Below are 24,104 nucleotides of genomic sequence, written 5' to 3'. Positions count from 1 at the left end.
TTAGGTCAAATTCATGGCGGATATTTGGAGAACACTTTCTGATACTCTGTACATAACCTTGCTGTGCATTTTAATAGATGTAACTACTTGGGGAATTCGGGGATCTATTCGGGGAACTACTCGAGGAAGCAGCGTGGCTCGGTGGAAAGAGTCTGTGCTTCGGAGTCAGAGGTCATGGGTTTGACTCCCGGCTCTGCCACTTATCAGCTATGTGACTGTGGGCAAGTCACTTAGCTTCTCTGTGCCTCAGTTACCTCATCTGTAAAATGGGGATTAACTGTGAGCCTCACGTGGGACAACCTGATGATCCTGTATCTACCCCAGCACTTAGAACAGTGCTCTGCACATAGTAAGCGCTTAACAAATACCAACATTATTATATATATATATACAGGAGTCGATATATATAATCTACTCCTGTAATGCAGTGATTCCATTTTGTGCAAATTGCTCCACTGTGTCCATGCTGTAATACTCACTCGTTCTGATGCTACAGGCACGCACAAAAATAGTTTTTTTCTGACACCACTGCACTCTGTATCCATAAAAACTGTTCCCAAATTCTTTAACAACTTCCTAGTCAAAAGCTGCAGTGAAAACATGCTACAATAGACCTGAATATGTCTCCAAATTTTATAAAAGACAAATTTTATATTCATAGGGAAGTAGCATGGCCTTGTGGAAAGAACATGGAACTAGGATTCCGGTGACCTGTGCTCTAGTCCTAGCTCTGCCTCTAACTGCTGTGTGACCTTGGGCAAGTCACTTAACCTCTCTGGGCCATAGGTTCCTCATCTGTACAATAGATTGTGAGCCCCTTGTGGGACTATATCTGATTCAACCTCGCATTCACCCCAGTGCTTAGTGCACTGTCAATGTTTAATAAATGCCATCTCTAATCACTAACTGATCTTAGGATAAAGGAAAATCATTGATTCACAGATTTTTCAGTTTCTCCACTTTTTCTCTTTCCCCATTTAGTTCCTATAATTTTGATATATTTCACTGATCATTATCTTCTCCTCCATCAAACAGGATGGATAAGATTGAGGAGGAGATGGGGCGGGAAAACCGATCATCAATTCATTCATTGTGGCTAAAGTCAGGGAAGATGTAAATTGGTTCATTTTGCCTTTTGCAGCTTTGCTGAAAACTCAACAGGTCAAAGTAGGTAAAGTGAGGTTGACATTATCTTGACCACGCTACTGAAGATTTCTTGCCTTCCCCTTTTCCTACTATGCACAGTAGAAAAAATTAAGACCTGATTGAAAAACATGATTCTCTGATGAATTTTGGGAGGTCCTAATAGGTCAATCAATCAATGGTATTTTTAGCACTTACTATTTTCAGTGCACTGTGCTAAGCCCTTGGGAGAGTACAGGAGTGGCAAAATGGTTCATTGGATGGAGCACAAAACTGGGAGCCAGGAGAAATGGGATCTATTTCTGCCTCCTCTACTTGGGAGGTGGGTGACCTTGAGCAAGTCACTCAATTTCTCTGTGCTTCACTTTCCTCATAGGTAAAATGGGGAATCCTGGGGGACCAATCTTATATTTGTCTCAGGGGTTAGCACACAGTAAGTCTGTCACAAATGCCATAATAATGTCACAGCTGTATATTGATTCAAACAACCTCAATAGTTTACATACCCTAGTAATAATAATAATAATAATGGTGGTATTTGTTAAGCACGTACTATGTGCAAAGCACTGTTCTAAGCGCTGGGGGGATACAAGGTGATCAGGTTGTCCCACGTGGGGCTCACAGTTTTAATCCCCATTTTACAGATGAGATAACTGAGGCACAGAGAAGTTGAGTGACTTGCCCAAAGTCACACAGCTGGCAAGCGGCAGAGGCGGGATTAGAACTGTGACCTCTGACTCCCAAGCCCGGGCTCTTTCCACTGAGCCACGCTGCTTCTCTAAGTAATAATAATAATAATAATGTTGGTATTTGTTAAGCGCTTACTATATGCAGAGCACTGTTCTAAGCGCTGGGGTAGACACAAGGGAATCGGATTGTCCCATGTGGGGCTCACAGTCTTAATCCCTATTTTACAGATGAGGGAACTGAGGCACAGAGAAGTTAAGTGACTTGCCCACAGTCACACAGCTGACAAGTGGCAGAGCCGGGATTCGAACCCATGACCTCTGACTCCAAAGCCCGTGCTCTTTCCACTGAGCCACACTGCTTCTCTAAGTAGAAATACCCATTTGTTCTGTTCCAATTTCTTTATTACTTCCCACTTCTCCTGCCCGTCGCCGAAGTCATTTCTTCTTCTAATTGTTTTCACTTTCCTTGAGCTCAGTCAATCAATCGCAGTGTTATTTATTTGAATGCTTACTGTGTGTAGAACACTGTACTAATCGCTCAGAAGCATATTCATTCATTCATTCATTCATTCATTCATTCATTTAATCGTATTTACTGAGCGCTTACTTTGTGCAGAGCTCTGTACCAAGGACTTTGAAAGTACAATTCAGCGATAAAGAGAGAGAATCCCTGCCTACAACGGGCTTACAGTCTAGAAGCGGGAGACAGACATCAAAACAATTAAAGAGGCATCAATATAAGTAAATAGAATATATATATATGTATATAGACATATCAAAACAAGTAAACAGGCATTAATATAAATAGAATTATAGATACGTACATGTATACATAAGTGCTTTGGGATGGGGAGCGGGGTACAGCAAAGGGAGTGAGTAGGGCTGACATGGAGAGGAGGGGGAGCTGAGGAAAAGAGGGCTTTAGTCTGGGAAGGCCTCTTGGAGGAGGTGAGCCTTCAGTAGGGCTTGAAAGGGTGGGAGTGTGATTGGCAGATTTGAGGAGGAAGGGCGTTCCAGGCCAGAGGTGGGATGTGGGCCGGGTGGTCTATGGCGGGACAGGCGAGAATGAGGCACAGTGAGGAGGTGAGCGGCAGAGGAGCGGAGCGTACGGTCTGGGCTGTAGAAGGAGAGAAGGGAGGTGAGGTAGGAGGGGGCGAGGTGATGGAGAGCTTCGAAGCCAATAACGAGGAGCTTTTGCTTGATATGGAGGTCGATAGGCAACCCCTGGAGATTTTCGAGGAGGGGGGTGACGTGCCCTGAGCATTTCGGTAGAAAGATGAGCCGGGCAGCGGAGTGAAGTATGGACTGAAGTGGGGAGAGACAGGAGGTCGGGAGGTCAGAAAGGGAGCTGATGCGGTAATCCAGTTGGGATAGGATGAGTGACGCATTAATGTGGTAGCTGTTTGAATGGAGAGGAAAGGGCGGACCTTGGCGCTACTGTGAAAGTGAGACCATCAGGCCTTGGTGACAGTTTGGATACGTGGGGTGAATGAGAGAGCGGAGTCAATATATTATAACGGTGTTGGTAGACGTCTTAAGCAGTCTGAGTTTTGTTTCTCTGGAGCCATTTTCCCGGCCTCGCCTTCTTTATAGTATTTTCTAGCCATTTTCACGCTCCCTAACTCATCCCCGTTTACGCTTTGAAGCAATACTTGGTTCCTGGTTCCCAAGTAACCTGGACGGTTAGGAGACTGCAAAGCAGCAGCGGCGAGCCTCTCGGGCCAGACTTTGAAGCCTTCCTCTCTTATCTTCCTTCTTTAATCTCTTCAGCTTCATCTTATCTTATCTTTCCTTTCTCCTACTTGGTCTTTTGCCCTTCAGCAGCCCACACCTCCTTTCCTCTCTTCCAGGTTTTGCTGGGAATTATTCTGGCTCCTCCCTTTTTGTGGGCGTTTTATGTTCCCTTGAAGGGTGGCTATTCTTCATGTCTTTCCTTGCTGTTTTTAGGGATCGATCAATTGTATTTATTGAGTGCTTACTATGTGCAGACCACTGTACAAAACGGCTTGGGGGCAGGGATTGTCTCTCTTTATTGCTGAGCGGTACTTTCCAAGTGCTTAGTACAGTGCTGTGCACACAGTAAGAAATAAGAGGGTGAACTAGAAAGGTAGAGGTGAAAAGTACTACAGATGTGCAAAATTGAGCAAATAGGTGGAGAACATTGAACACTGAATGGAAAGAATTGCTTTTTTGTGCTTTTTAAAAAATGTAGAGTGTGATAGGCAACTGCTGCCGGTTTTTAAGGAGTGGAGAGGAGTTTACTGAGTGACAGTTTTCAAAGGTGAATCAGGCAGTAGCATGAACTGCGGATTATAGTGGAGAGAGGCTGGAGGCAGGGACATCAGCGAGAATGCTGATATAGATGTCCGATTTAGAGCCCCGACTAGGTTCTTGTCTGTTTGGATGGCGGGAGAGGGCCGGATCTGGGAAAAATCAGCAAGATTGAACCCTTGATTGGATTTGAGAGCCAAAAGACAGTGAGGAGTCAAGGTTGGCAGATTGGTGGGATTATCCACATAGAGGTGAAAGCGATTAGAGGGAAGGATTGATGAGGGCGAGCCAGATGTTCGGTTTTGGACTCGTTGTGTTTGAAGTGTTTGTGAACTCCAGGTGGAAATGTCCTGGAAGCGAGGAGAGTTCATTCATTCATTATTCGATTGTATTTACTGAGTGCTTACTGTAGTGTGTATACTGTGTGTACTGTACTAAGAGCTTGGAAACTACAATTCAGCAATAAAGAGAGACAATCCCTGCCCACAACGGGCTTACAATCTAGAAGGGGGTACACATCAAAACAAGTCAGCGGGCGTCAATATAAATAAATAGAATTACAGATACATATTCATCAAAACAAGTAAACGGGCATCAATGTAAATGAATAGAATTATAGATACGTACCTATATCCATAAGTGCTGTGGGGTGGGGAGGGGGCTAGAACAAAGGGAGCGAGTCGGGGTGACACGGAAGAGAGCGGGAGCTGAGGAAAGGGGGGCCTTAGTCTGGGAAGGCCACTTGAAGGAGGTGGGCCTTCAGTAGGACTTCCAAGGGGGGAAGTGTGATTGTATGGTGGATTCGAGGAGGGAGGGCGATCCAGACCAGAGGTAGGATGTGGGCCAGGGCTCGACAGCGGGACGGGTGTTACAAGAACAGGAGTTACAGAAAAAGCTTGGCCTAGTGGATAGAGCAAGGGCTTCGGAGTCAGAAGGTCTTTGGTTCTAACCCCTGGTCTGTGACTTGTCGACTGTGATCTTGGGCAAATCTCTTCATTTCTCTGTGCTTCACTTCCCTCATCTTTAAGATGGGGATTCACTTTGGCAAGAAAAGTGCCTGTTTATTGTTGTGCTGCGCTCTCCCAAGTGCTTAATACAGTGCTCTGCACCAGTAAGTGCTCAATAAATATGATCGAATTAATGAATGTGGGACAGGGACTGGGTCTAACCCAATTATCTTGTTGCTGGGGACTGTGGCCAAAATATGTTAAAATGTGGCAGATCACTGAATAAGTGATTCTATTTATTGCTATCGTTCTTATCTGTCTGACTCCCCCGATCAGACCGTAAGCCCGTCAAAGGGCAGGGTCTGTCTCTATCTGTTACCGATTTGTACATTCCAAGCGCTTAGTACAGTGCTCTGCACATAGTAAGCCCTCAATAAATACGAATGAATGAATGAATGAATGAATGAATGAATGAATCAGTTAATGCTGCAGTTAAATGCTCTAGGGAGCTGGAGCAATAGCTGATGATCTTGTTCCATTTAGGTGGAGTCCCCTTTTTATGGAATTGGCTCTCAAATTTTGTGTTTCCTTAAGTTGTTTAAAAACGGGCCCTCGCGGAAACAGCATGGACCTGGAAGTCACAGGATGTGGGTTCTAATCCTGAGTCCGCCTCTTCTCTGCTGTGGAATCTTGGAGAAGTCGCTTAACTTATGGGTCTCAGTTTCCTCATTTATAAAATGGACTTTTTTACAGATGGCGTAGTGGACTTTTTACAGAAGCAGCGTGGAGTAGTGGATAGAGCAGGGGCCTGGGAGTTGGAGGGTCATGGGTTCTAGTGCCTGCTCCTGTCTGCCGTGTTACCTTGGGCAAGTCACTTCTCTGGGCCTCATCTGCTTCGTCTGTAGGATGGGGGTTGAGACTGCGGTCTCTGTGTGGGATAGGGACTAGTGTGTCCAACACGTTCTGCTTGTGTGTCCCCCTCCCAGCACTTAGTACAGTGTCTTGCACATAGTAAGTGCTTAACAGATACCGTAATTATTGTTTAAATCCTATTCTCTTCTACCTAAACTCCGATGTGGGATAAGGGAATGTGTCCAATCGAGTTATCTTGTATCTACCCCAGCTCTTAATACAGTGAGTGCTTGATAAATAATAAACTATTAACAAGTACCATAATTATTATTAATAGTAATAGCAACCTAAGGATGCTTTCACACCAAAGGTGAAATATGCTTGGAAACCAATTGATCTTCCTAACACAGGCCCTTATCTGAAGTAAATTATGTTTCTTTTTGAGGGGAGGTCATATCTTGCACTGCTTGAATCAAATTATGAGGGCTTGTGGATAATGTTATGTTTCAATAAAATGTAATATGTAGAATCCCATTATCTACTACTAATAACCTAAGTCATTTTGCTTCCCAAGTTCCGCTGTGACCTCTGGTGTGTTGTGATAGATAACTCAAATTAGCCCAGACACTTTGGCCATTAACTTTTAGGCTAGATTTGCAATCCAGGCATAGAAAACATCTGTGGGTTTTTGTGTTGTTTTTGTTTAGGTTAGCGTAAAGTTGTGTACACTAGTCATAATGACAGCTGGTATTTGTCAATATTGATACTGAATTTTGTTTTTTGTTTGTTTTAGTGTAAAGTTGTATACACTAGTCATAATGACCGCCGATATTTGTTAGTATCAATACTGCATTTTGTGGTTTTTGGGGGGGTTAGAGTAAAATTGTGTACACTAGTCATAATGACTGTTGATGCTTCTCAGAACCAATATCTCATTAGCTGCCAGCCTACATTGCACTTTGGGAGAAATTCTGTGGGTCAAGTTTACACTCCTTGCAATCCAGAGGTATAGAACCTGGCCAGCTCCCCAGGGTCATCAACTGACTGTGTCAGGTCACCAGCCTGGGTCACCTGGTGCCTCTCGGTTCATTGGAACTTGGGAAGAAGTGACTTTCTGGATTCAACTCAGCTCTCCCCAGGTGTCTTCAAAATGAGGGAAGATGGGTCCAACCCAAGTAGAAAAGTCACCCAATAGCTGATTTACTCTCATCTAGCCCCTCAAAACAGTTGTACGCTATTTCAACGGGTCATCATGCTCCTATTGAAAGGTGGTGGAATTTGCATAACCATGTTGGAAAGCTATTTCTGCCAATCAAATAAAGTTCCCATCCATCATTAAAGACTGCATCTTTGGCAATTAAAGCAAGAAGATGCTTCTACCCGCATAAAACCCAAGACCTGAACATAGGGGGCTTTGTAGATGTGAGGACTAGATCTCCTCATGAGATTTCAATTTTCGTTAGGTGAAGACTTGGATATTATTATGACTAGAAGGACTATTGAACTTGGGCTCATTCAAAACTTTCACTGAACTACTCTTTTAAATGAAGAGAAAACTGGGGATTTGGTGCCAAGAAATCACTTCTTTGGTCAAGAGAAAACTGGCTGTAACCTGAAGTCAAGCTACAGTGTTATCTAGGCCACTCTTCTTAAAGAGTTCTTAAGCAAAGTTCTAACCAGGCAGGACCTTCTGGCTACTCTGGTCTATATTGAGTTGAATTGTTAGATCAGTCGATGACATTTTAGTGCTTATTGGAACGGTAAGCACAATCATATGCCAAAACCATGATCCCTGCTGTGGGCAGAACCGGAGCAGGAGGGGGCAGCAGATGTCAACTATTTAAGCATAACAGGAGCAAGAACAACGATGTCGTGGTTAGTAACATCCGGGTGAAATGACCAAATGGATAAATGAACACACGTTTACGTTACTACAGAAGGTGGATTCATTCATTCATTCAATAGTATTTATTGAGTGCTTACTATGTGCACAGCACTGCACTAAGCGCTTGGAATGTACAATTCGGCAACAGATAGAGACAATCCCTGCCCATTGACGGGCTTACAGTCTAATCGGGGGAGACGGACAGACAAAAACAATAGCAATAAATAGAATCGAGGGGATGTACATCTCATTAACAGAATAAATAGGGTAATAAAAATATACACAAATGAGCAGACGAGCACAGTGCTGAGGGGAGGGGAAGGGAGAAGGGGAGGCAAAAGGGCACTTAGCTGAGGGGAGGTGAAGGGGGGGCAGAGAGGCAGCAGAGGGAGCAGAGGGAAAAGGGGGGGCTCAGTCTGGGAAGGCCTCTTGGAGGAGGTGAACTCTCAGTAGGGCTTTGAAGAGGGGAAGAGAGTTAGTTTGGCGGAGGTGAGGAGGGACGGCGTTCCAGGACAGCGGGAGGACGTGGGCCAGGGGTCGATGGCGGGATAGGCGAGAACGGGGGACGGTGACAAGGTGGGCAGCAGAGGAGCGGAGCCTAAGGGGTGGGCAGTAGAAAGAGAGAAGGGAGGAGAGGTAGGAGGGGGCAAGGTGATGGATAGCCTTGAAGCCTAGAGTGAGAAGTTTTTGTTTTGTGTGGAGGTTGATAGGCAACTACTGGAGGTTTTTAAGAAGGGGAGTGACGTGCCCAGAGCGTTTCTGCAGGAAGATGAGCCGGGCAGCGGAATGAAGAATAGACTGGAAGGGGGAGAGATGAGAGGAAGGGAGATCAGAGAAAAGGCTGACACAATAATCCATCCGGGATATTACGAGAGCCCATACCAGTAAGATAGCCGTTTGGGTGGAGAGGAAAGGGCGGATCTTGGCGATATTATAAAGGTGAGACCGGCAGGTCTCGGTGATGGATTGGATGTGTGGGGTAGATGGCAAGAACACGGGCTTGGCACTTGGAAGATGTGGGTTCTTATCCTGGCTCCACCACTTGTCTGCTGGGTAACCTTGGGCAAGTCACTTGACTTTGGTTCCTCAGTTGCCTCCTCTGTAGAATGGGGATTGGGACTCTGAGACCCGTGTGGAACAGGGAATGTGTCCAACCTGATTGCCTTGTATCTAACCCAGGGCCTAGAACAGCGCCTGGAACATAGTAAGCACTTAACGAATACCAAAATTATTATTAAAGCACATGGCTTAGTGGAAAGAGCCTGGGCTTGGGAGTCGGAGGATGTGGGTTCTAATTCTGGTTCTGCCACTTGTGTGCTGTGTGACCTTGGGCGAGCCACTTAACTGCTGTGTGCCTCTGTTACCTCATCGATAAAATGGTGATTACGACTGTGAGCCCAAGATGGGACAACCTGATTATCCCAGTGCTTGGAACAGTGCTTGGCTCATAATAAGCGCTTAATAAATACCATAATTACTATTACTATTACACCATCCACTTTGAATGGCTTGGGATTCCAGAACCAAAGCCTGTGTAGGTCCAAAGAACCCCAAATCCCAAAACCAGAGGCAGTGTTGCTTAATGGGAAGAGTATAGATTGGGAATCAGAAAACCTGGGTTCTAGTCCCACCTCTGCCCCGGCCTGCTGTGAAACCCTGGGCAAGTCACTGAGCTGCTCGGTGCCTAGTTTCCAGATCTATAAATTGAAGGTAAGATGACTTGTTCTCCCTAAACCATAAATTGTGATCACAATGTGGAATGGGGACCGGGTCTAATCTGTTTATTTTTGCCGACCCCAGTACTTTGCACAGTGTTTTGACACATAGCAAGCACTGGATTAATACCATATTTATTATTATGAACTGAGCCAGGGGAAGATTGAGATGAGCCAGGTCCCCAATTTCTAGCTGGCATAGAATTCTGACACACACCCAAGAACAACGAGTGAGACGGATTAGAGAAAGGCCACAAAAGAATAAGAATCCCTTAGGCTCAAGTGGCTTGACTTGATAACTCAGCGAAGTTCTCTGTCACTTCCTCTATCCTATTTCATACTCCACACCTTCACAAACAACTTCTGAGCATTCCAGACTCTATCCTCTATCCAACCCATTCTTCAAAACTTTGTTTACAACATTAATCATAATAAAGGTGGTATTTGTTAAATGCTTACTATGTGCCAAGCACTGTTTTAACTGCTGGGGTAGATAATAAGGTAATCAGGTTGTCCCACATGGAGCTCTCAGTCTTAATCCCCATTTTACAGATATGGGAATTGAGGCAAAGAGAAGTTAAGTGCCTTGCCCAAGGTCACACAGCAGACAAGTGGCGGAGCCGGGATTAGACCCTACGACCTCTGACTCCCAAGCCCGTGCTCTCTCCACTGAGCCACGCTGCATTGTTCACTGTTGTTCACTGCTCGCAGAAGCAGTGTGGCCTCGGGGATAAAGCAAAAGCCTGGGAATCAGAAAGACTTGGATTCTAATCCTGGCTCTGCCACTTGTCTTCTGTGTGGCCTTGGGCAAGTCATTTAACTTCTCTGTGCCTCAGTTGCCTCATCTGTAAAATCAGGTTAAAGACTGTGAACCCCATGTGGGACATAGACTGTGTTCTACCTGATTACCTTTCTCTCTAGTCCAGTTCTTAGAACAGTGCTTTGTACATAGTAAAAACTTAACCAACACCATTATAATAAAAACAAAACAAACCTTTCCCCCTATCTGGTATAGTTGTCCAGTTAGTGTCCTCTACGCATTCAGATTGAATGTGGTCTTGTGCAGTTTCAAATGCTAGAAGGTTGCTGAATCAGCTAAGATGGTTCATAAATCGTTTAGAACTTGAGATAAAACCAGGTGCTGTGTGTTTTAGAAGGAAAATGATTAACCATAAAACTTCTTATCTGTTCAGAAAAAGAAGGGCTGCTTGATCAACCATTGTGTAATTTTAAAATATGATAACTAGATTATATCAGTGAACTTTTTTCAACTTTGATTTAGCCTTGATGAGGAAAGTGAAGAATGTTGCAAGGGGAATGAATGCTTGTCTTCCCTTTCAAATACTCTCTTCCTCTTGCCACTCCGGGAAACCACAGGAAGCAGCATAGCCTAGTGGAAAGACTACAGACCTGGGTGTCAGGGGACCTGGGTTCTAATCCTGACTCCGCCACATTCCTGTTGCCTCACTACCTCAGGTTCCTCATCTGCAAAATGAGGATTCAACGTCTGTTCTCCCTCCTATTTGGACTGTGGTATCTGATTATTTTGTATCTACTCCAGGATTTAATACAGTGTTTGGCACATAGTAAGTGCTACAAATACCACTGTTATTATTATTATCAGTTGTTAACACCACCATCTATCTGTCCTCTCTCAGAAGCCTATAACCATGACATTTTCATTAATCCCTCTCTTCCTTTCAGCTTCCATATAGTTCGTAACGAAATCCTAATTTTTTTTTGTCTCCACAACATTTCCCAGATCCGCCCCTTCCTCTCTATCCTGATGGCCAGCCCCCCATCCAGACATTCATTATGTCTCAGTCGGCCTACCATTTCAGCCTCCTCAAAAGTCTCCTTGCCTCCAGCAACTCCTCTGTCCAATTCTTTACTTTGCTCTCGAATAATCTTTCTGAAACCTCATTCTGCACAGATACAGAATAAAGGGAGCAAATCAGATTGACGATTAAAAAGGAACCGAGGGCTCAGTCAGGGAAGGCCTCTTGGAGGAGATGTACCTTCAATAGGGCTCTGAAGGTGGGGAGAATAATTGTCTGTCAGATAGAAAAAGGGAGAAGACTTAGGGACTTTGAAGGAGTGAAAGTGACTGTGACACCCAGATAAAAAAGATCAGCTGAGGACAAGTAAGGGATGCATAATAGACTTCCAATTTCGAGGTCAGATTAGGGAGACAAAATAAGCATTGTTGAAGTTGGATGAATTGAGAGTGCTTTTGTTTAGTGGAGACTACCGTGTCCAAGAAGACCTCAATTATTTTAGGTGATCTGCCTTCATATGACTAATAGGATATGGTCTTGTTATTTAATCAGTCAATCAATTGTATGTATTTAGCATTTGCTATCTACTAAGCATTTTAGGGAGTACAATATAACAGCACTATTATGCACATTTCCTGCCTGAAATGCCCTCCTTCCTCATACCCTACAGATAATTACTCTCCCCACCTTAAAGGCCTTACTGAAGGCACATCTCCTTTTAGACACTTTCCTGACTAAGCCCTCCTTCTCTCTTCTCTCACTCCCTACTGCATCGTCGCTCCCACTGGCTCTCTTTATTCATCCCCCCTCCCAACCCCACAGCATTTAGGTGCATATCTATAATTTATTTATGTATATTAATTTCTGCCTCCCCATCTAATCTGTAACCTTGCTGTGGGCATGGAATGTGTCTGTTGTTTGTTACATTGTACTCTCACAAGCATTTAGTACAGTGCTCTACACACAGTAAGCACTCAATAAATTTGACTGATAAGGAGCTTACAGTCTAGACAGCAGGAGTCAGACATTAAAATAAATTATGCTTATGTATGAAAGTTCTGGGTGGTTTTGGGTGGGGTGAATAAAGGGTGCAGATCCAAGTGGAAATGGGACACAGAGGGAGAGGAAGTAGAGGAAATGAGGGCTTAGTTGGGGAAGGCCTCCTGGAGAAGGAGCTAGGGCTGCCATTTTTTAGGCAAAACTGCTGGTGGAGCTGGGAGAACCACTGTAATTCAGGCTCCCCAGATTTGAATTTGTCACCAGGTTTTGATCTATGTGAGTGGTTCTCAGATGTTTTCTTCTCATGCTCTCCCTTCCCTTCCCACCTCTTTTTTGACAGCTCCTTCAAGTTTCTAGGCCTGGCTGCCACACCATAAATGTGGTAAGATACCAGTACTGAGGTAAAAGAGAAATAATAGTATTAATGATAATTATGGCACTTACCAAGCCCTTATTATGTGCCAAGCACTGTTCTGAGCTCTGGAGTAGATACAAGTCAATCAGGTTGGGCACAGTCCCTGTCCCACATGGGGCTCAAACTCTTAATCTCCATTTTTGCAATGAGGTAACTGAGGCCCAGTGAAGTTTAGTGACTTGCCCAGGCTCACACAGCAGACCTGTGGCAGAAGTGATGTTAGAACCTAGGTCCTTCTGACTCCCAGGCTTGCTGAGCCACACCATACTAGTTAATGGCTGGTAGGAAATCAGGTAAAACCAAGGCCATGGGAGAGAGGAAAGACTCCCTCTTCTGTATTAGAGTTTACAGGGACAACTAACAGCTATTCCATGATCAATACTCTGCTGCATGTGACCTTATTCCAGATCACGGTAGAGGAAAGTCCAGATGATTTCTCATTGGTGTGTCACATTTGATCTCGATTGCTGTCGTATTTGAGACGCTGTCATTAGGTTAAACATTAACTTGACAAGCTTAGTTCAAATATATAAATATACACATAGAGAGAGGGATAGATATCCGGAGGGAAATGGACAGAATCAGAGCAAAGTGACCTCAGAGAGCTCTGGAATTTAGGGACGATATGGCTGGAGGATTTCAATCTCTTATTCCAGTTGCTGTGAAGCTACTTTTCATCATATCTGGCTTGTCATTTGTCACCGGCGGAAAGGTGCTGGTCCTCCCCTTGGATGGGAGCCACTGGCTCAGCACGAGGCTACTGATGAAAGACCTTTGGCAAAGGGGGCATGAAATCATTGTCATGGCACCCGAGGTCACTTTACATATCAGAAAAGGAGCTTTTTACACTCTAAAAACATATCCATCAACTATGAATAAGCAAGAGTTGGATGATTATTTCAAGACCATGCTCCATGACATCTTGGAGGAGAGATTTTTCCTGAGAAGAGTTTTTAAAACATTTAAAGGCATGACAGATATGTTCAAGATGCTATTTTTGTCGTGCTACCATCTTGTGCATAACAAGGAACTGATGGGATTCATCAACGAGAGCAGATTTGATGCCGTATTAACAGATCCGATTTTTCCCTGTGGTTCGATTATGGCTGAGTCTCTGTCCATTCCAGCAGTTTACGTTTTGCGACAAATTCCGTGTAGTTTAGACTTCGATGGGACTCAGTGTCCAAACCCTCTGTCGTATATTCCTGGGATGTTTACAGCAAACACCGATCGCATGTCATTCCTGCAGCGGGTGAAGAATGTTTTGTTGACTTCATTCCAGCGGTTTCTCTGCAATTCTTTCTTTTCCCCTTTTGCCCAGCTGGCTTCTGAGATTTTGCAGCGAGATATGACAATAGTGGATGTTTTAAGTTATGGATCAGTCTGGCTGATGAGAGGTGACTTTGTGATGGACTATCCCAGACCCATCATGCCCAATATGGTCTTCATTGGTGGCCTAAACTGTGCTCACAAAAAAACACTGTCTCAGGTTGGTATTGGGGTTTGTAAAGATAGCTCATATTCAAAAATGACACTGAAATATTTCATTGTCAAGCATTTGTGGATAGAGGCTGTAAGAAGCCCTCTATTTGGGCTGAACAACATTAGATCGTAAAAATCAAGTTTCAAGTCTTTTTTTTTTTAAAAAAAAAATGGCGTTTGTTAATTGTTTACTACAAACCAGGCACTGTACTAAGCACTGGGGTAGATGCAAGATAATCAATTTGGACACAGTTCATGTCCCACATGGGACTCACAGTTTTAATCCCCATTTTACAGATGAGGTAACTGAGGTACAGAAAAGTTAAGTGACTTGCCCGAGGGAAGATTCATTCATTAATTCAATTGTATTTATGGAGTGCTTATTGCATGCGAAGCAGTGTACTAAGCGTTTGGAAGAGTACAGTACAATAGACACATTCCTGTTCACAACGAGCTCACAGACCAGAAAGAACACAGCAGACAAGTGGCAGAGCCAGGATCAGAACCTAGGTCTTTCTGACTCCCAGCCTGTTCTCTATCCACTAGGCCATGTTGCTTCTCAGTCTTTTGTGGGAGAAATCAAGTGTCAGGTCTTATGACAGAATTTATGAATCACTTTAAAACCCCCCCAAAAATTACCTCTTCCCTTTCCCTCCCATATAATTGCCTGCCTCCTTTAGGATCTGGGTAATGGGCAGCTGTGGTTGTGTTCTGGGGCCTAGCTCAATTTAAGCATTTTCAAGAAGTCTCTTCCTTTCAGGCCTGTGGTTGGAATTTGAGAAATACTTGCATGAGTCTGATTCCCTGCTGGTAGTGTGATGAATTGGGAAGAGGGGGAGGGTCAGGGAAGCGGTGGGTCCAGAGGACCATGATAGGTAGGCTTATGAGATGAGAGCGGAAGGCTGGCAGTTTGAGAAGGACTGATCTTGCTACAGTAATAATAATAACGCTGGTATTTTTTAAGCACTTACTGTGTGCCAGGCACCTTACTAAGAGCTGGAGTGGATACAAGCAAATTGAGTCAGACACGGTCCCTGTCCCACGTGGGGCTCACAGTTTTAATGCCCATTTTACAGATGAGGTAACGGAGGCACAGAGTTTCCAGTACTCTACCAATCTCAACTACGGGAGGGAGAGTCAAGCAGAGGTCTACCCATTCCATTCCCAGCTTGGCCAGTGGCTAGCAAGTAGAAGGCAATCTGCTACAAGTCAAAACTCACCGGTGCTGGGCAGCAGCGGCAAGGGAGAGAGTCAAGGGCGGTAAACAAAGTGCATATTTTTATCAAGAAAACTCTGGTTACACTACTAGAAGGATTGCATATGGAGGTGGGGTGTTCTGGAAGAGTTATTTCCATGGAGCCGCTATGGGTCAGAAACAACGTGGTAGCATAAGACAAGAAGAACTAGAAGAAAACCTTGAGGGATGCCCAAGGCAACAGAATTAGAGACAAAGAGGAACCAGTGGGAGGGAGAAGAATGAGGATAGTCCTGAATCAGTCAAATGGAGGTCTGATAGTGATGGGAGAAGAAGAGATTACTTCGCGGTATCTATAGCTGTGGAGAGATTGAGGAGGATCAGGATGGACTGTATTCCTTTGGTAGTCTCACTTGGGGCTCACAGTCTTAATCCCCATTTTACAGATGACATAACTGAGGGACAGAGAAATTAAGCCACTTGCCCAAAGTCACAGAGTTGACAAGTGGCGGACCTGGGATTAGGACCCACGGCATCTGACTCCCAATACCTTTCTCTTTCCACTGAGTCAAGCTGCTTCTCTGTACTCTCCTAAGTGCTTAGTACAGTGTTCTGCAGACAGGACGCATTCAGTAAATATCACTGAGTGATGGATTTACTGATTTAGAGATAAGAGATGCAGGGAATTTGGAGGACGGAGTTAAACATCTGAAAAAGTTGATGTGGAGATGGGTGTGAGAGTCAATAGGGATGGAGGAATATTGAGGCTGTACAGATGAGAGGGCTGAACAGGTGGTGAATTTTAGATGAATGAGTTCATCCTGGTGACTGGATTTTTGCCATCAGCCCTCCACATCTCAAGCACGAGAGTAGAGGACAGACAATATGGAGATGATCCAGGGTTGCGAGTTAGTAGTCTGAAATCAGTGGATGGACACACTTGGCTATATGGCTGAAGTGTGGGAGAGGAGGAAGGGGATAACATGATGGGGTAGAAAGGGTTGGATGGCAGTAAGCTGATGGTGGAGGTGAGTAGGGAGAGAGCTGAGGGGCTGAGCTGGGCAAGAAGGACAGGGATGGGGAGGTGGAGGAGTGAGAAAGTGTTGGCTGGAGGGGGATGGGAAGGAGTGCTGGGAAGGAAGGACAGGGATAGACTGATTACCGGGAAGAGATTAAGGGGAAGTGCATTCATTCATTCATTCAATAGTATTTATTGAGCGCTTACTATGTGCAGAGCACTGTACTAAGCGCTTGGGATGAACAAGTCGGCAACAGATAGAGACGGTCCCTGCCGTTTGACGGGCTTACGGTCTAATCGGGGGAGACGGACAGACGAGAACAATGGCAATAAATAGAGTCGAGGGGAAGAACATCTCGTAAAAACAACGGCAACTAAATAGAATCAAGGCGATGTACAATTCATTAACAAAATAAATAGGGTAATGAAAATATATACAGTCGAGCGGACGAGTACAGTGCTGTGGGGATGGGGAGGGAGAGGTGGAGGAGCAGAGGGAAAAAGGGAAAAAGAGGGTTTAGCTGCGGAGAGGTAAAGGGGGGAGGGGGGAGGTAAAGGGGGGAGGTAAAGTGCAGGGAATGTGTCTACTGACTCTGTTATACTCTCCCAAGCCCTTAGTACAGTGTACTGCATGGAGCAAGCACTCAATAATTAGGATTGATTGCTTGATGGATTGAGGGTTATAAGAGAGGTTGTCAGCAGCAATAACTGCTTAATCTGTTGGTTCCTTCACCAGCACTTATGTACATTTCTGTAATTTATTTGTTTATTTTAGGGTCTCCCTTTCTAGACTGTAAGCTCACTGTGGACAAGGAACATGTCTGTTTAACTGTTATACTCTACTCTTCCAAGTGCTTAGTACAGTGCTCTGCACACAGTAAGTGCTCAATAAATATGACTGACTGAGCAACTGACTAACCTCTGAATTGAATGCAGGTCCCTGGGTTCCTGAAAATGAAATGGCAGAATGTTCAGGAGCTAATAGGAGGCTGAGTTGATGTGAAGGCAGGCAACTGTTGATATGGATAAAGATAACAGGCCTTTGTCTCCAGGGTGTCAGACATTCACACCTGCTCTGTGTTCTCTACTGTACCCTTGGGCCAGAGAGGGGACAGAGAGAGGGAAGATGAAGAAATAAACTGTAAGCTTGAGCTAGGCCGGGAATGGGTCTACCAACTCTGCTATTTGAACTCTCCCAAGTGTAGTATTTAGTACAGTGCTCCTCAAACAGTAATTATTATTATTAAGTGCCGTCGAGTTGTTTCTGATTCATAGCGACTCCATGTATATACTTTTTCCAGAACATCCGTCCTCTGTCACAATCTGCAACCTTTCTGACAGGTCTTCCATTATCATTGTTATGTTCTCTAACCATCTGGTTGCTGGTCTACCTCTTCCACGTTTTCCCTGAACTTTTCCTAGCACTAGTGTCTACTCCATAGAATTGGTCCTCTTGATTATGTGTCCAAAATATGCTAATCTAAGTCAGGTTATTTTGCCTTCCAAAGACCACTTTCATTTAATTGCCTCTAAAATTTGCTAAAATAATTTGCAAACAGCAAGCACTCCATAAATTGATTTATTGATTGAAGAAATGACTGCTCCTCAGCTGCAGCAGTTTGGGTGCGAGTTCTTTGAATCCAGGCACGTGGTTGGCAGTGGTCCCAAAGTTAGTGGTTACAATTTCGGAAACAACCTAGAAATCTCCTAGCTGAGTTATCTGTCTCTCTGCATTGCCCCGACCTGCTCCCTTTATTCACCCCAACTCCCAAGCTTTATCTGTATCTCTGCGTTGCCCCAACTTGCTCCCTTTCTTCACCCCACTTCCCAAGCTTCATTCCTTCATTCATTCAATCATATTTACTGAGCGCTTTCTGTGTGCAGACAAGAGTGCTCAGAATCCAGGTCCTGATTCCCAGACCCATGCTCTTTCCATTAGGCCTTGCTGCTTACATGACTTGTCCAAGGCTACGTAGCAGACAAGTGGCTGAATTTGAATCCTGATCCCCTGACTCCCAGGCCTGTGATTTTCATGTGCTCATCTTTCGATGTATGCTTGTTAGTTACATGCCACTTAAGGCTGGGAATTCCTGGTGCATATGGGCAAGGTTGCTTTCACTTAATGTTTCATCAGCACTTGGTATAGTGCTCTGCACTGAATAAGCACTTATTAAATGCTATTATTATTACTCAAGGGCCTGACATAGCCTCTGGAGTCTGGTAGACACCATCATGCCCACGATTCTCCCTGTCATGAGGTGAGGGTTCAGACTATCTCATCATCCAATAAGGATCCTCATCTGCAAAAGGAAGAGGAAGGGTTCCAGCAGGAGAAGTTGCCATTTGACCTGGAATGGTCCACAGAGAGGAAAGCAGCTCTGAGACGCACCAGTAGATTTAGCAGTGTCTAATCCTCCCCCTTCCTCCCTCCCCCTCATCTCAGAGTCGCACCTGGAGAGTTTCCAGAACTCTACCAGTCTTGACTATGGGAGGGAGAGTCAAACAGAAGCATAGTCATTCCATTCTTAGCGTGGGCAGTGGCTAGCAAGTGGAAGGTAATCTGCTACAAGTCAAAACTCACCTGTGCTGGCAGCAGCAGTGGCATGGGAGAGAGTTGAGGGTGGAGACTCAAGTTTACCGCACTGAAGGAGACACTGGTAAACCTCTTCTGTATCTTTACCAAGAAAACTCTATGGATACACTACCAGAACGATTGCAGATGGAGGTTGGGCTCTCTGGGAGAGATGTGCCCCTGGCATCGCTACGGGTCGGAGACGACTCGACAGCATAAGAAAAGAATCCTGCCATTAGTCTGCCCTGGCACTGTAGTCAAGATGCTCATGGATGAGGCTGAAACATTTCCCTACCTTCTCCTGGCAGCGGCCTCTCCGACCAGCCTTTAGGTTCAAAACTTGATGAGAGGAAACACCGCTTCTCCCCAAGGAGGGTAAATGCCCAGTTTTGTTCCCCCAGGAAGTTCTGCAGGTTGAATAGATCAGTTGATCCAGAAGGGGTTTGGATGCAGCTTTCTATAGTGGGTTCCTAGAGGGAAGTTAGGAATGGATAGCAAGAAGCCAGTCCGTGCTTCTCCATGTCTTCTGCAGCCCCTGTCAGAGGAAGAATCCTGTGCTGGATGGATTGTTAGTCTGACCACTTAATGGTCTTTTTGATGATGCAGTGTTTTCTCCTCCTTCCAGCCTGCACATTTCGCTCCTCTAATTCCAACCTTCCCACTGTAACTCGATCTCGTCTGTCTCGCCACCGACCACTCGTCCGCGTCCTGGAATGCCCTCTCTCCTATCTGACAGAAACATTCTTCCCTCTTCAAAGCCTTATTTGAAGGCACGTGTCCTCCAAGAGGCCTTCCCTGACTAAGCCCTCCTTTTCTCTTCTCTCATGCCTCTGTCGCCCTGACTTGCTCCCTTTATTCATCCCCGCTCCCAGCCCCACAACACTTATGTACATATCTGTAATTTACTTTTTATATTCATGTCGGTCTTCCCTCCTAAACTGTATGCTTGTTGTGGCCAGGAAATGTGTCTATTCCTTGTTGTACTGTACTCTCCCAAGCGCTTAGTACAGTGCTCTGCACACAGTAAGTGCTCAATAAATTTGATCGACTGACTGACTGACTGACTGACTGACAGTTCTGGGCTGGAGAGGATTATGGTGGAAGCCTGGAGTTTAGCAGGAAACCAGAGAGAAGAGTCACCCGCAGTGCATGAAGTCAGGTTGTAATCTAAATAATTTAATACTCAAAAAAACCTAGTTAAATATGCCCCATTTCGTGCAACTGTGACCTCATCAATATCATTTGCCAACACTTCGGAGGCTGAGAAGGAGAAAGAACAAGGCGTCAGGAAACTGAGTTCTAATCGTGGCTTCACCAGTCACCTGCTGTATAATCTGGATGGGATATATCACTTAACTTCTCTGTGCCTCAGTTTTCTCTCTTGAGAAGTGGGGATTAGATTCCTGTCTTTCGTCCTTTTTAGACTGTGAGCCCCAAGAGGGACAGGGACTGTGACTGATCTGACTGTAACGTATCTACTCCAGTTTTTGGCACACAATAAGCCCTTAACAAATACCACAATTATTATTATCAATTTTCTTTTCCCAAAAAGGGAATTTCTGTTCCTTTTCCCTAGGACTCCAGACATAAACACCTATTGTGCCTATAAAACCTTCTCACAGCAGGTTTTCTGGTTTATTGAATTTATCTCTGAAAATTCAATATTCATTAAGGTCGACTTTGTGATTCTTGAACAATGGGTTGCTAGAAAGACATGTTTAGAAGATAAAGTGGAGACACTAAGTGCCTGCAGATTACCTGCAAAGCTTTCTCATATGCTCAACAGTCTTTCGGGTGAAACCTTGAACCAAATATACACAGTCCCTCTTCTCACATTCTAGCACTTAGTACAGTAATCTGTACACAGTAGGTGCTCAATAAATATGATTGACTGACAAAAGAGATACAAGTCATAGAAAACTTCTTGTCTTAGGCCAGTTTATGTAGCTACAATTGAGAGGCTTATTATGTCAGGCGAGAAGCAGAAAGAACACAGGCCTGGGAGTCAGAGGACCTGGGTTCAAATCCCAGCTCCATCACTTCTCTGCTATGTGATTTTTGGCAAGTTACTTAAGATCTCTGTGCTTCAGTTTCTCCATCTTTAAAATGGTAATTAAGCCTGACTCCCTCTTACTTAGATTGTTAGCTCCATGTGGGCAGGGACGGTATTCAACGTAATTATCTTTACCTACCCCAGCGTTTAATACAGTGCTTGACATACAGTAAGTGCTTAACCAATACAATAATTATTGTATTTATGAGAGGTCAGTGAACATCATCCATCTATTAGAATTTCATTTGTGGTACTAAAACTTTGTGCACAAGTAGTAATACTAGAATGCACCGTGGCTTAGTGGAAGGAGCCCGGACTTGGGAGTCAGAGGAGATGGGTTATAATCCCTACTCTGCCACTTGTCTGCTGTGCGACCTTGGGCAAGCCATTTAACTTCTCTGTGCCTCAGTTACCCCATCTGTAAAATGGGGATTAAGACTGTGACCCCCAAGTGGGACAACCTGGTTTCCCTGTAACTACCCCAGAGCTTAGAACAGTGCTTGCCACATAGTAAGCACTTAACAAATACCAGTCTTCTTCTTCTTATTATTAATAAATAATTGTGGTATTTATTAAACACTTACTATGTGCCAAGCACTATACTAAGCGCTGAGATTGATAAAATATAAGCGGAGTGGACACAGCCTATCTATACAGGGCTCACAGTCTAAGAAACAGGGAACAGGAATTTTTTCCCTGGTTTAAAGATGAAGTACTGAGGAATAGAGAAGTTGTGAATTAATCGCCCAAGGTCCCACAATAGGCAATTATGAGAGCCAGGATTAGAATCCAGGTCTTCTTATTCCCAAGACCATGCTCTTTCACGGGGTCACACTGCTTCCCTAAAGTATGATATCAGGATCTTTGGCACTTGATATGCATCCCACCCTCAGTTCCATGGCATTTATGTACATATCTATAACTTATTTATTTACATTAATTTCTCTTTCCCCTTCTAGACTGTAAGATCCTTGTGTGCAGGGAATGTGTCTACTATTGTATTCTACTCTTGCAAGTGCTTAGTACAGTGCTCTGCACCCAGCAAGCACTTAATGAATACCATTGAATAATTGATTGATTTGGCAAAGTTTTTGAAATAATGGCCATTTTGGGGTGATTGGCTAGAAAGAGAATGCAAGCTGTCCAAAACCATCATTTGTGTTTCCAGTGATGTTATGTTCACCAATTGATACCACAGAACGATGTGTTAGAACTGACAAACGTATATTAGGTAAAATGGTAGGGAGAAAGTATAGCTGTGGCAACGAAGCAAAACAAAGCAAAAAACTGAAAGCAATTCTATACATACGTAATAAGTCAACTAAATAGTCAGAGAATTACTTTTTAGATGGGAATTTGAAAGATGGGAGGGATGTGGAGTGGTAGAAATGAGTAGGAAGGGACATTTCAGGCAAGATGTCCATGTATGGGAGAGATCATTTCGGCACAGTTGGAGGTTTGTTTGGGAGGAGTTGAACTGGGTGTAGCAGGAGAAGACAGCGGATAAGCAAGAGGGAGGGAGGCAGTTGAGGGAAAGCTCTGAAGGTTAGGAGTCTCGATTTTCATTCAACCGGTTTTAATCAAAGAAGCGATGCTGATTCTCAAAGGCCACATCATAAACATTTAAATTAATGTTGGGGGGAAATTCTCACTTTTTGACCATTACACCCAGATCTCTATTTCCTCCTGAAAATAAATGAAACCCTGCTTGATTCAACCTCCAGAATGAAACCTCCACAGGCAAAACTCACAATGCTTAAAACGGGGGCTTGGAGGAAGGGTGCCTTGTTTGATCCGAAGATAAAGATCTTGGATTTGAATCTATCTTGTCTCCTTATTTCCAACCCAGGAACAGGGAAAATTTGAGGGAAAAAAAATCCCAAACCCCTAAAATGCTTAGGCAGAAAGATGGCACCACTACCTTTAGAAATTCTTGTGTTGTCCTGAAAGATAAATCTCTCCTTAACCTTTGTTCATCAAATAAGCGCTGTCAGATGTTCAAGAGAAATATTAACTGGGGAAAACTGAAGCAGGTTTGATAACCCAGTGATTTGGCAAGGGGAGAGAGAGGACATGTGAATGCCAATAGCGAAAGCATTTGTAGGAGGGAGAGGATTTTAAAGAATGATGGCCGCTGGATTTCATTCCACTCATTCGATTTTCCTGGTCCTGCTCCTGTGCATGTCTTGCTGGAGGTCCGCTGAGGGAGGGAAGCTGTTAGTAGTTCCATTGGATGGTAGTCACTGGCTCAGTTTGCGGACAGTGCTGCTGGAAGTCCAACAGAAAGGACACGAAGCCCTCGTGGTCGCCCCCGAAGCAACAGTGCATATCAAACCGGGGGACTTCTACATCTTGAGAACCTACCCAGTACCTTTCAGCAAAGAAGAATTACAAAATCATTTTGGGACATCTGGTCACGAACTGTTTGAGAAGCGACCGTTCCTGGAGAGAATTTTTAGAACTTACAAAAAAGTGAAAAAGACCTCCACCCTGCTTTTCTCCACCTGTACACAGCTGCTGTACAATAAGGAACTGATGAAATACCTTGAAGACAACAAATTTGATGCGGTCCTCACGGATCCCTTTCTTCCCTGTGGCTCAATCGTAGCTGCGTATCTGAAGCTTCCAGCTTTATACTTCCTGCGTGGAATGCCGTGCAGCCTTGACTTCGATAGCACTAAGTGTCCCAACCCTTCTTCTTATATTCCCAGGGCATTTTCTGGTAATTCAGATCGCATGAATTTCCCACAGAGGGTGAAGAATGTGTTGCTCACCTGGTCACAGCTATTTTTTTGTAGCTTTGTTTACTCACCATACGCTCAGCTGGCCTCTGAGGTTCTGCAGCGAGATATGACAATAGTGGATGTTTTAAGTTATGGATCAGTTTGGCTAATGAGATCTGACTTTGTGATGGACTATCCCAGACCCATCATGCCCAATATGGTTTTAATCGGTGGCATAAACTGTGCTCATAGAAAACCTCTGTCTCAGGTTGGTATTTGGATGTTTATGTAGATTAAATTGCTTTAAAAGTACTATATTTTGCTTCTATTGAGTAGATCAGGACCGGCATCACTTTCAGTAGTATAA

The 24,104-nt window shown here is 44.3% G+C and overlaps 1 protein-coding gene across 5 annotated transcripts in view; it reads left to right on the top strand.

Moving 5' to 3' along the window:
• The window catches only part of LOC100079726 (UDP-glucuronosyltransferase 1A1-like), an 85,413-nt gene that overhangs the window by 26,041 nt on the left and 35,268 nt on the right, over positions 1–24,104 (top strand). Inside the window, exon 1 of one of the 5 annotated variants that reach the window (XM_007668759.3) lies at positions 13,255–14,183. The exons of 2 other annotated variants lie outside the window; for them this stretch is intronic. In XM_007668759.3, the coding sequence (XP_007666949.2) occupies positions 13,320–14,183 (864 nt within the window). In that variant the 5' untranslated portion in view covers positions 13,255–13,319. Of the gene's footprint in view, positions 1–13,254; positions 14,184–23,069; positions 24,006–24,104 lie in introns of those variants that run through there. 2 more of the 5 variants (XM_029068988.2, XM_001510609.5) reach the window with 2 other exon arrangements.

This window comes from Ornithorhynchus anatinus, chromosome 7 (genome assembly GCF_004115215.2).
Source record: "Ornithorhynchus anatinus isolate Pmale09 chromosome 7, mOrnAna1.pri.v4, whole genome shotgun sequence".
Lineage (NCBI taxonomy): Eukaryota > Metazoa > Chordata > Mammalia > Monotremata > Ornithorhynchidae > Ornithorhynchus > Ornithorhynchus anatinus.
This window is presented reverse-complemented; position numbering and strand designations above follow the sequence as displayed.